This window comes from Sus scrofa, chromosome 14, assembly GCF_000003025.6.
Source record: "Sus scrofa isolate TJ Tabasco breed Duroc chromosome 14, Sscrofa11.1, whole genome shotgun sequence".
NCBI lineage: Eukaryota > Metazoa > Chordata > Mammalia > Artiodactyla > Suidae > Sus > Sus scrofa.
This window is the reverse complement of record NC_010456.5, coordinates 65681982-65694114: the sequence shown is the minus strand read 5'-3', so window position 1 is coordinate 65694114 and position 12133 is coordinate 65681982. Positions and strand designations below refer to the sequence as shown.

General features: G+C 35.2%; 1 protein-coding gene across 3 annotated transcripts in view; it reads left to right on the top strand.

Annotated features, from left to right (window-relative positions):
- Nucleotides 1-7397, top strand: part of RTKN2 (rhotekin 2) — a 174668-nt gene extending 167271 nt beyond the window's left edge. For 2 of the 3 annotated variants that reach the window (XM_021073059.1, XM_021073060.1), the window contains one exon: nucleotides 360-7391. In XM_021073059.1, coding sequence (XP_020928718.1) covers nucleotides 360-895 — 536 coding nt within the window. In that variant the 3' untranslated portion in view covers nucleotides 896-7391. Of the gene's footprint in view, nucleotides 1-359 lie in introns of all 3 variants that reach the window. The other variant, XM_021073058.1, reaches the window with a different exon arrangement.

The following is a 12133-nucleotide window of genomic DNA, read 5'->3' as shown; positions in this document are numbered from 1 at the left end:
CCAAGAAGTCAGAATAGATTTTAAATCAAAGAAAAGTTATTTAATAAATACTTCATCTGTTAAATTAAAAAAAATTCTGATGTGACTCCACTCCTCTGGATTTAACACATTTATGTAGGAATGTACTTATGCACATATGTGTTTGTATGTGCAGTGCATAGTACACGATCTCCTTATTTTTTGGTTCTATTTGGTATGGTTATTTTTACAAATAAGCACTTGTTAAAAATGAACAGCCACTTGCTTATCATAATCTGTTTTTGATAACCATTATAGATAACATGCTGTATTAACTTACTTGTATAAACTGTATACTGCTTTTGAATTTTTCCATGTATTTTTTCTTAAAATTTTTACAGGCATTGATTCACCTTTAAAAATTGAAAGTTTAACTGATATAATACAGAAAAAAATTGAAGAGACAAATGGAGAGTTCCTTATTGGTCAGCATGAGGAATTCTCCCCACCTCCTTGGGCCACCCTCTTTGATGGTAATCACCAAGTTGTCATCCAGAAAAAGGTATTTCCATCTGCAAGCAAGCAGTTACATGATGGGAAAGGGAAAAAGAGACGAGCTCCCCTTCCTCCTTCTGATAAAGCTCCATTCAGCTTAAAGACACAGAGCAATACAGATCAATTGGTTAAGGACAACTGGGAAAAAACGAGTATATCTCAGACTGCGCCTTTGGATACCAAATTATCAACCCTAATGCATCATTTGCAGAAACCAATGGCTGCTCCTCGAAAACTTCTTCCTGCCAGGAAAAATAGTTTAACTGATGGTGAACACACAGACACTAAAACCAGATTTGAAGCCAAGCCAGTGCCAGCTCCAAGGCAGAAATCTATCAAAGACATTTTGGACCCCAGATCATGGTTGCAGGCACAAGTATAGAAAACCCCTAATGTATAAAACATTTAACAATCTATAATCGTGAGGCTTAATTCAGAAGCACTATAGATGTAGTAATATGTAATTATGTAGGTAAATATGACAGTGATTTACATTAGTAATTAATAAGCTGTTAGGTGTAAAAAATGTTTTATAATGAGATGGATTTCTCTTTTACTTATGATTTTCAGAATATAAGTGATTTCTCCATCAGAGTGTATGAGGCAGTTTCTAGACAATATCCCAATTGTTGGAAGGGTTAATTTATTCCTAAATTAGTACCAGGCAGTGAACAAGCACTAGGTAAAAGAAAGCATTAAAATTTCTTTGGAGAGAGACTGTCTAGTAATTTAAAATGTGTTAAATAAGAGCCATATTCTCATTGTGAGAATTTTAATACTAATGGAATGTTTCAAAGTTTTATTCAAACCACAAATTACAGAATCCACCCAAGAATATTTCTTCTTAGCATTCTGGAATTCTCATCTAATGGTCCACTGGCTCTCATCTATTGTTTAACCCACTGGTTAACTCACTGACCTTTCAAATTCCTGGGATAAATATTGGAATATTAAATTCTTCATTTTTTAAGGGAATTTTTAATGTGCTATTCAAAGTTGTTTCCTTGATGAGCCCTGGAATCCTGTTGACGTTAACTCTCATAAGTAAAGCAAAATGTTTATTAGTTTAGGGAACAGATAGATGAAATATTTTTTACTTCCACTTTTCTATGCATGATACTAATTTCCATTGTGATACTGGCATTTGGGGAAGTGAGTAGTTGGTTAACACCTTAAAATTCATTTAATACTTATTTAAAAAGCAGATGGCTGATTCAAAAATATCAGAAAAGTTGGCAATGATAATAATTTTCAGATTAATCCTAAAAATTTTTAATTAGACTTCCTTTTTCTAGTAAGGGCTCATGTCTGCTATTGATATTCGTCATTAAAAGTCATATTCTTACAATAATGACATCGGAATCATTTCCATAGGAGGTAATTTCCATAGCAACTAATCATAGTAACACAAACAGGATTATGAAATCAAGTGAGAAATAAATAGCAAGAGGATGAATACCTTAAAGAAACAAAAAAAATCCATTTTTCAAATTAATATGCTTCTTACAAACAAGAACTTGACCATTTTAAAAATCTAATCAGAATTTTCAAATAAAATAAAAGTTTCCATAAGGTGTCAGCAACAGCACTGAAAATCTCAAATCACATGGAACCCTAAATGTCATTTCAAGAAATACAAATATAAGAATTAAATTACTGCCCCGTGTGTAATCCCTAGAGATCTTTTTAAAGCTTAAAAGAACTCTGTTTGGATCAGAACTACATTATTACAAAGTAAAATGAACACTTGAAAAAATTACAATTTAAATGGAGCCTTTCATTATTTTTAGATAGCAGAGTCTTTTTTCATTTATGTAGAATGATGTAACTGCCAGGTTACTTTTGTGTTTGCCCAGGACTCCTAGTAAGAATTGAGACTCAAGGGAGTAATGGTACAAAAGGTCTCTTGTGACTGGCGACACCAGGATAGACATAGCATTTGATGAGAAGGAAATCCTATATGCTTGCCTGATAGAATTTAGAGACAATCAAGTGTATGAAAACCTAAAAAGGTAGGATTAATTTGTTTTTTTTTTTAACTAGAAAATTCTCGTAAATCTCCACTGTGATTGCCAATTCAGAAAATGATGAATTAAAAATCTAAAGGATATTATTGCATGAATTTTTGTTTATTTTTTTTTAAACCTCATTGCTGTTTTTGACAGCATTTGTGACTGTCATTGCCACTAAATTATTGAGCTAGAAGATGCTGCAGGCAAAAATTTTTTTTGGAACTGGCATCTAAGCAGCATTCTTTATTTTTTCCCTTTTTCTTTTTTTTTTTTTTTTTTTTTTCAGTTAAAGCCTTTCGTACAACAAAGCAGTGTTAAAACTTCCAGATTATGTTCTTGTTGCTCTTCTCTTGCATATTATATCAAGAAAGATTTAAGTTGTACAGAAAGGAGAATTTGTTCTTAGAGAAGTCACCTAGCAGTTGTGTCCTCAGTGGGCACTCTGAAATAAGGCTGAAGCCCTTCTTCCTAGAACCATTAGGTGAAGCCTGACCAAGGACCACTCCCCCTTCACATTATTCAGGCTGTTTTTTCTGGGGGCCCATCTTACTGTATGCTACACAGCCTTTGAAGTCAGGCTGAAGTCTTCAGCTGTACTTCCTTTGACACTGTGCTCATAAAATGTTAGTTCTCCCCACTCCACCACAGAAGGTATAATACAAAGTTGGGGCTCCTTCCCTCCCTCCCTTTCTTCCTTCCACAGTTTAAAAAAAAAAAAAAAATCTAAATATACTGAGTTAAACTCTTTGTCAAAGAGTTTGTCAAAAGAAGTATTTGTTTTCTTGTTTCCTAAACCAGAAGTTTATGACAGAGAAAAATATGCCATGTAATAAAAGAACATTTCAGCTTTTTATGAGCTGGCTTTTCACATTCCTTGTTTGTTCTTTTAATTTGTTTCTTGATATATGAAGACTATAAATTTGAAACAAAGAGTTAGCTGTCAGATCTTGATAATATTATAATTGGAGATATGTAATAGAATAGGTATTTTATGATATTATAAGTCTGATGATCTGATAATATCTTAGAAAATTACATTTACATCCCAAGCTCTGGGGTGTAAATTACTTACAACAGCATTAAGATAGTATTTTATTAGCTACAAAGTAGGGAGGGCTTTATATTTTTATTTTTTAATTTTTTTTTAGTAGTGAGGCTTTTATTTAAACATTTTACAAGGAAAAAGAAGGCATTCTGTTATATAAATGCAACCTCCTGAGGTAAACAGTCAAAATATCAGGCATGCCAACCCTTGGTTAGTTCTGTTAAATTCTGTCTGTCTGCAGTGCTCCCAACTTCTTTTAAATGGATGTGCATATATGTGGAAAACTAAATCCATTTATTATAAATGCCTTATCTTTACCCTTTTGGTTTCTACTAAATGTATTTTACCTGGTACTGTTTATTAAAATAAAAGCTGCCTTGATTTAGAGATAATACATGTAAGGTAGGTTAAACAGTCAAGTATTTCTTTAGGCTTATGTTCAGGCACCTTAGCCACCCACTGAGAAGTTAATTAATTCAGTCTAAAATGAAATTATAGGGCAGTTTGGTGTAGTTTATGTAAAATGCCATTTAAATGTAATCACTTGTGTTATCATGAATGAAGAACAACCATATTGGGTAGAGATAGGATGGTGCACCATGGACAAGAGAAGTGCTTTGGCAGGAAAAATATCTGTCCCTGTGGGTAGAATTTATTGAAACTCATTGTCTTTTTAAAGAGTAAATTATTGAACAGTAATTAAACTTTAACTGATGACCATTTATATTCTCATACTTAAGTGTTCTAATATCTTAAACTATCATGTAGATATAGTTGACTTTTTGCGTTTATATTTCAAAGACATTACTATTCTTAAATGTTTACATGTTTATGTGTAACTGCTTCATTGCTAATAATAGTTATCATTTATTCTGTATCATGCATAGTCTTAATACTGGAAAACATGTCAACTTTGAATTTTTAAAAGATAAGGTTGCATTTGAAAATAAGGTAGGATATGTTATTTTCTGTAATATGCATCTATAATTGGCATTGTTTCTAATATATATGGGGGTGTGTGTGTGTGTATAAATTTTTTTAAGTACCAGAGACTGGTAAAGAAGCCAAGATCATGTGATTAAAATTTAAAGAACAGATTCATGAAAATATTCCTAGGGTTTTTTTTTAGGTACCCCTTCTGGCCTAGATTGATAGGAATAAACAATCTGCTGAAATTAGGTTAAGCAGAAAAATACATACCCAGCAGCTAGTGCTAATTATTGTAAGACTAATATTCAATAGCCTTGGCATAACTTACATTTATTACAACGTTTTCATGTAATACTCTTAGCAATGTACTCTTCTAAAAATCCATTGGTGTAACCTTAGTTTTTAGGTTAGTGATGCCTACTTTCCCTAGAGCTTAAGTTACTCTGATAATAAATGAGGGGCCTAGGACACTCAGTTGCTGTTAGCCACAAGGAGCCTCCTTATTTTAATGCACCTCCCTCAGTACTTAATTTATTCCCACAGAGCCCCTCAGGGAAGGGGGAGAGAAATGAGCAATCCTGGCTCAATTATATTATTTCAACATTTTATTTCTAAATCTGTAGTGTGACCAGACATATTTAACATTCCTTTTTAGATGAAACTTCCTTTTCTCTAAGGAGAGAGGCCTGCTAACCAGTATGCTCAGAAAAAGTACCCTAAGGTTCAAATAAAATAAATTTTACTATTTCATAAATTTTAACAAACTTTTTTATTTTAAAGACAGGAAAAAAATACAAATCCTGGCATGTATGATAGTTAGAAAGCTAGGCAAAAAATCATTTAAAGTCTTGCTAAAACTGTTTAAATTGCAGCAGTTTGCTTTGAAAGATAATGGTAATATCTTAGTGTAACTACCAAAGGAGAGCTAGATTGAAAAGATCTTTTATATGCATAATTATGCTGTATCAATAACATGTTTTAAGATATCAAAATAGATTATTTTGTGGAAAATGGATACTTTTCTGAGTATTATATCAAGATATATTTTATTTTTGTTTACTCAGGAAAAAGGAAATTATGTTTTTGTGAATGGAGACATTGTTACTGAATTTAGCCAATTTAGAAACATATTTTCAACTTAATTAGTTGGGGTAATTTTAGTTTTATCTTAAAGGCAAGAAAAACTATGTGCTATCTTGAGTATTAAAACATATTTTTTCATATTTTACATATACAACCATAAATATACGTATGCATGTACCTTATTAAGTCTTCAAATATTTTCCATTAATTTTAAAAGGTTCTTTTAAAATGTGCTATCAGTGCTAGCAGAGTAAAAGTCCAAACTTTTTTCACCAGGAAGGAAGCATCGCAACCTAGCTCTGTCTGTCACCCCCCACTAGGCTCTTACCTTTTGTAGCTCTCATCTTTTAGATGTTGGCTCAACCATCTGTGCTGTCTCAGCTTGCTCATCATTTTCTTTTGCTGTCCTCTCTATGCTGGGAATATCTTTCCTCCTCCTTTTCTTCATGCATCCTTCCCTCAACCCACAGTCAGCAAATTTTATTCATTCTTCAAAATGGTAGTAGCACCACTAAATTCACTATGACTTCATACCCTTCTCAGTTTCGCCATCTCGGTGAGTTACACTCCTTCCGTTGTGCTTTATGTACACCTCTATTTATAGCCTAAGTCCTTGTTCATATTTTTGTATTCCCTGTGAATTAGATTTGTGAATTTATATCACCTGCATAACTAATTACCATCAACTTAAAAACAACATTCTTTCATTATCCCATGTTTCTTTAGATCAGAAATCTAGATGGTCTTCAGTGGCTTCTCTGTTTGGGATTCCACAAGGCTCATATCAAAGTGTCAGCCAGACTGTGTTCTAGTCTGGAGGCTCTAGGGAAAATATGCTTTTAGTCTTTTTCAGGTTGTCAGTGGAATTCAGTTCCTCATGCTTGTTGACTGGCCAAGCAGCACTCTCCTAGAGACCACTCTCCAGTACCTTGTATGTAGACCCTCAGTCTTCAAAGCCAGCAATAGCTCATTAAATCTGACAGTTCCATATCCTCCTTGAGGACTTTTCCATCCACAATCAGCTAGAGAAAACTTCTTTTTAAGGACTCATGAGATTAGATGGAGCCCACCAGTATAATCTCCCTTTTGATTAATTCAGAGTCCACTGATTAGTAACCTTAATTACATCTGGAAAAATCTCTTTTGACTATAAGCATGATATCACATTCAGTAGGGCAGGAAATCTTAAGGTCCATTTTAAAATTCTGCCTATACAAGTTAAACATATTTTTAAGGGCAGAGAGCATGTCTTATTTGACTTTTAACTTCATCCTAGTATAATAATAATAATGAGAGAGGATTATTAGATATTTATTATGTGTAAGGTATTGTGCTCAGTACATGAATTAACTCATTTAATCCTTTACAATAGCCTTCCTAGTAACCCCACTAAGTGTAATGTAGAATACTTGCCCTGAGTCGCACTGCATGGTAGTTAAGATATGAATTCTGGAATTAGACCAGGATTACATTCTAGCTCTGCCATGACTTAGCTGTGTGATGGGTCTGGGTTTTTTTAACCTAATCTAAGTTTGGGTTTTTTAAAAATCTTTAGGATACAAATAGTAGAAGTTCCCATCGTGGCTCAGTGGTTAACAAATCCAACTAGGAACCATGAGGTTGTGGGTTTGATCCCAGGCCTTGCTCAATGTGTTAAGGATCCGGCGTTGCTGTGAGCTGTGGTGTAGGTGGCAAATGCAGCTCGGATCCTGCACTGCTGTGGCTGTGGCATGGGCCAGCAGTTACAGCTCCAATTAGACCCCTAGCCTGGGAACCTCCATATGCCGCTGGTGCAGCCCTAAAAAAAAGATAAAATACTAAAAAAGACCAAAAAAAAAAAAAAAAAGATATAAATAGTACTTAGATAATGCATGTAACACATAGCCCTGACATAAGTTCTTCTATTGTTTTTGCAGCCTGACATGTAGCATGTAACAAATGTAGAAAGAGAAGAATAAGGTATATCTAATACACACATATATGGTATGCGTACATACATATATACATCTATATATTCTTAAAAGAAATTGTAACCCCTGCCCCATTTTCCTTTTTTGCTTTTTTCCTTTTGTACTTGGACTTACAGTGCATAAGAATTTAAGAGATATCTAAAATATGTCCATATATTTATTGTCACTATATTAGAACCCTACGTTAGACATTATTGGGGTTTATAAGATTAAAAAGAATATTTATTCTTGAGAAGTTCACATTTTTGTTGATGGGATTGACCATTTAGAGTATATTGATATGTTACTGTTTAAGCTTACCTCATATATATAACATATATCTGTATACAGACATTTAAAACAATCCCTGCCTACCACCAGTGAACTTAAGAAATTGACTGAAAAGATTAAATAATACATAACACAACAGTGGGCAATATGAAAGAACAGTCAGTATAACACAGTTAAGCCTCTGATTTTAAGAGATATGAGAGATCCATGAGGGGGTATGAGAACTTTTACATTGTGATTTTTCAACAAGTGCAAAAGACCTTGTATCTGTGAAAATGATGAGTTAAGCAGTATAAAATTATATACTATGAATATCTTAGAATGATGTAAGAACAGGTCATAATAGGAAGATTTTTCAAATCTAGGAGAAATAAGAATAGAAGTCAATTTATCCACTGGGCTTCTGGAGGAGTTTAATTTTACACCATTCAAATTTAAGGGAGATTAGTTGTCATGGAATTTGTGGAAAGGAATGGATTGAACAAGGCAGTTAGCCTATTGTTAAGGTAGGAATCAGCAAGCAGATTGGCATGGCTGAAGGGGCAAGGTAGGATAAGCTGGGTCACATGCAGGACTTTAATGCCAGTTCAAGAAAATAAGACAAGTTAAACTAAGTAGGAATATTTGATATCAGGACTAAATCAGCTGAGTTTGTGGAAGGAGCACTCAGCTTATGAATTGAGGGAGTGGAATTCTAGTCTATGGTTTATAGTTAATTAGCCATGTTGCCTTGGGCAAGCTGTTATTCATCTTTTCCATTTCATTATCAGTAGAACCACTGAAATGCTGTTGGTGTTTGTCTCAGGTTAACCCAGAGGGCTCTAGGTTCCTGAGATGATGCCCTTAGAGACTGCAGCCAGTGGGGATGACACTAAATGAGTGAGCCTCTGGTTCTCTCTCTTCTCATTCAGCCAGAGCAACTCCAAGTTGATCTGTTTTATATTTCAGCCCCACCCCAGGTAGTATTACAACAATCACCATTTTACAGATGAGCAATTTGAGGCACAGGACAATTAATTAACTTGCCCAAGGTCTCATGGTGAATGAGACAGGATTTGAACGTAACCAGTCATGACCTTAAGGGAGTGGTCAACTTCCTCATTGTACTCATAACCAGTAATGAATGTGAGACTGCGAAAGGCATTAAGAGCAAGTTTTGCCAGACTTGCCTCCAAACTCTTTTTCTCTAGTGATGTGATCACTTGGAATATCTTTTTGTATTAAAGCCCTCAATGCAATTGATTTCATTCACAGTTGGATCCTACTTGTATACTATCTTGGGCATCATGTCTGACCCTGGGAGGCATTTGGGAAGAAAGATTTGGGTATATGGAAACCTGACTCTACTACCAGGCTGTTTATAAATATGAAAGGGAGGAAAATACAAATTCCATCCAAGAACATCTGGGAGAATGTGAAGAGGTGGTATTTGAGCCAGGCTGGAAGAATGAGTTGATTTTTGTTAATAGCATTTCTTTTTGGCAAAAAGCAACAGATGATAAATGAAGCAAAAAAAAAAAAAAAAAAAGAATGGTGGGGGTGTTATTGAAAAGTTATTAGAATCACCCAGAGGAATGAAGGAAGCCTAAGGAGGGTTGGACAGCAACATAAAATAAAAAAGGAATAGTTTTGTTCTTCTCTTAGCTTGTTAGAATATAGTCTTTGGGGCTAGAGACTATATCAACATAGTAAACCGTTTTAATATTGAAGTGGAAGAATAGAATCACAGAACTTACCATCTAGAACTGTGGTCTAAAACAGGAGTGATTTGTGTTCACCATGGAATATTTGGTAATGTCCGGAGACATTTCTTTGGTTCCCGTGATGAGGGTTCAGGGTGCTGCTTAAATCTAGTGGTAAGAGACCAGGGATGCTGCCAAATGCATATATAAAGTCTTGTAGGATTGCACTCTGTAGATATGGAAAAGGGCATTCTGAGCAGTGGAACAGAATGAGCAATGGGGTGGAAACATTATTGTGGTTCAAAATATGTCCACAAATTCATTGACCCTGTCTTCAAAGGTAGAACGTAATTCTCCCTTTGAATATGGGCCTAGGGATTCACTTCTAACGTAGAGTTTTGGAGGAAGTGATGCAGTGTGGCTTGTGAGGATATGATATAAAGGAGAGGTTGCACCTAAGCACTTTCGTGGGTCACTTACCGAAGTGAGTGAGAGGCCAACAACTACACTCCAACAGTAGTAGAAGAGAGCCATGTGGAGAGAAACTGAGACCCCCCTCAACAACCACCACCAGCTTTTAAATGAGCCCTCAGAAGCAGATCCACCAAGGGTGATGTCAGCCTCCTGAGAAATTCCAAGCCAGAAACCACCCAGCTAAGCATTTCCTAAATTTATAAGATAATAAATGTTTATTATTTTAACCAGTAGGCTTTGGGGTATTTGTTTCCATGGAAGTAGATATTTTTTTAAAAAACATAAAAGAACAGAGAATGCTGAGGGCTTGAAATGGTTTAATTGTGTATATTGGGAATTAGAAATAGGGTTGACCAGGCAGGAGGAGTCAGATTATGGGAGGCCTTGAATGTCAAGCTAAAGCATTTGCTTTCATTTGGTGGTTGAAGAAATATGCCATATGGGATTAGTACATCCACATCACATCTGGCTTGTTCTTTCAGAGTAGGAAAGGCAGAAGTAGCTACAGTTACTATTGGATACCTTGCTCATCCTTTAAATTATCTCTAGAAGAAATGCAAGTAACCTGTAAATACCTTCACTAATGTTAAGTTCATGGAGGGCAGGGGCCATTTTATTAGTCATGCTTTGTCAGTATAAATGTGCTGAGATTAAGCTTCCCCTGGCTTTGTAAAAATTTTTTGAAGAAGATTGAAGAGAAAAATCGTTAGAATTATCCAGATCACTAATGTGACAGCATTGACTTGATTTTTCTTATCTGCCAGTCTTCTTTCAAGGAGAGGGTGACACGTTAAATTGCTCCACCTGCTACATCTTAGCATGACTAGGTTTATCACATTCTCTTTTCAGTAGGCAAGAGGAAAGGAGAGGCCTGAAGGTTGTGAAGAGTGTCACAAAAGGACGAACAGATTGAAAGGGAGGGGACCTTCAGAGGCCCCGGGCAAACCTCATTTACCTGCATCCACACTAAGGGCTTTGAATGGATTCCAAGATTCCTGCTCCCCTCTGGGGGAAGTTCAACTCTGCATTTTGTTTGGTTTGAATGGTTTTTTGTTTGCTGGTTTTTATAATTTTTGATACCAGAAGTGTTTTTTAAAATAGTTATGAAAGCAAAGCTGCTGTCATCCTGGAATCAGTCACTCAAAGTTTGTCTGGGAAATTAGAATAGTGTGTCTGGTATACTTCAACACCTTTACTATATCATGCAGCAAATATCCCAAGAAATTAAATTCAATAAAAAGTTGGAGATGTGATTACACTTGAATAGATTGCAACCCAAATCAATTACTAAAATAAAATACTTGGACTGGGAAGCCAGAAAGTGTTGGACTAAATGTACTGCAGGTCTTATCAACTCCATTTGAAAACAGCCTGTTTCATTTTCTGTCATGAACTTTCTGAGAAGCAGATAACTTTTATATTTATGTAATATTGGGGGAGGGGGACACACCACGTATTCAGTCAACACTTTGCTAGTCCCCATAGTGGGTAGGGTTCTACTGGCTGCATGGGCATATGAAGATGAGGATGAAGGCTAGTCTGTCCTCACAGAGTATATACATTAGTTGGATTGATTCAGGGATTTAGTTCCAGAGTCAGAAAAAAACAAATACTTTTGTGATCCGTTGCCATCGTTAAAATGACAATCGTACAGTGCTATACTTTTGATTCAGTGGCATAGCCCCATTTACAAATAAAATCTTTTGTAGGCCTTTTAAATGCATAAATTAGATCAAAGCGGAATTACTCTGGGGTGGGAAGGGGGTAAGGAGCCCTTGGTTTTCCTGTCCTGCTTCCTCACCCATCCCAGTTCCGAGCAGTCCCAGAATCTTCTCTATAGGACTTGGGGTTTCCCAAAACATTTGAAAACTGCTGATGTACTTCATTGCTTGAGTCTTAGTGAAGTATTGTTATACATTCAAGTTAGACACTGATGAGGTTTATTTATTTTTTTATTTTATTGAAGTATAGTGGACTTACAATGTTATATAGTTTTAGGTGTACATCAAGGTGAGTTAGTTGTACATATTCATATATCCATTCTTTTTGCCCATATAGGTTTTTACAGAGTATTAAATAGATTTCCCTGTGTTATATAGTAGGTCCTTGTTAATTATCTATTTTTATATACAGTGGTGTGTATATGTTATTCTG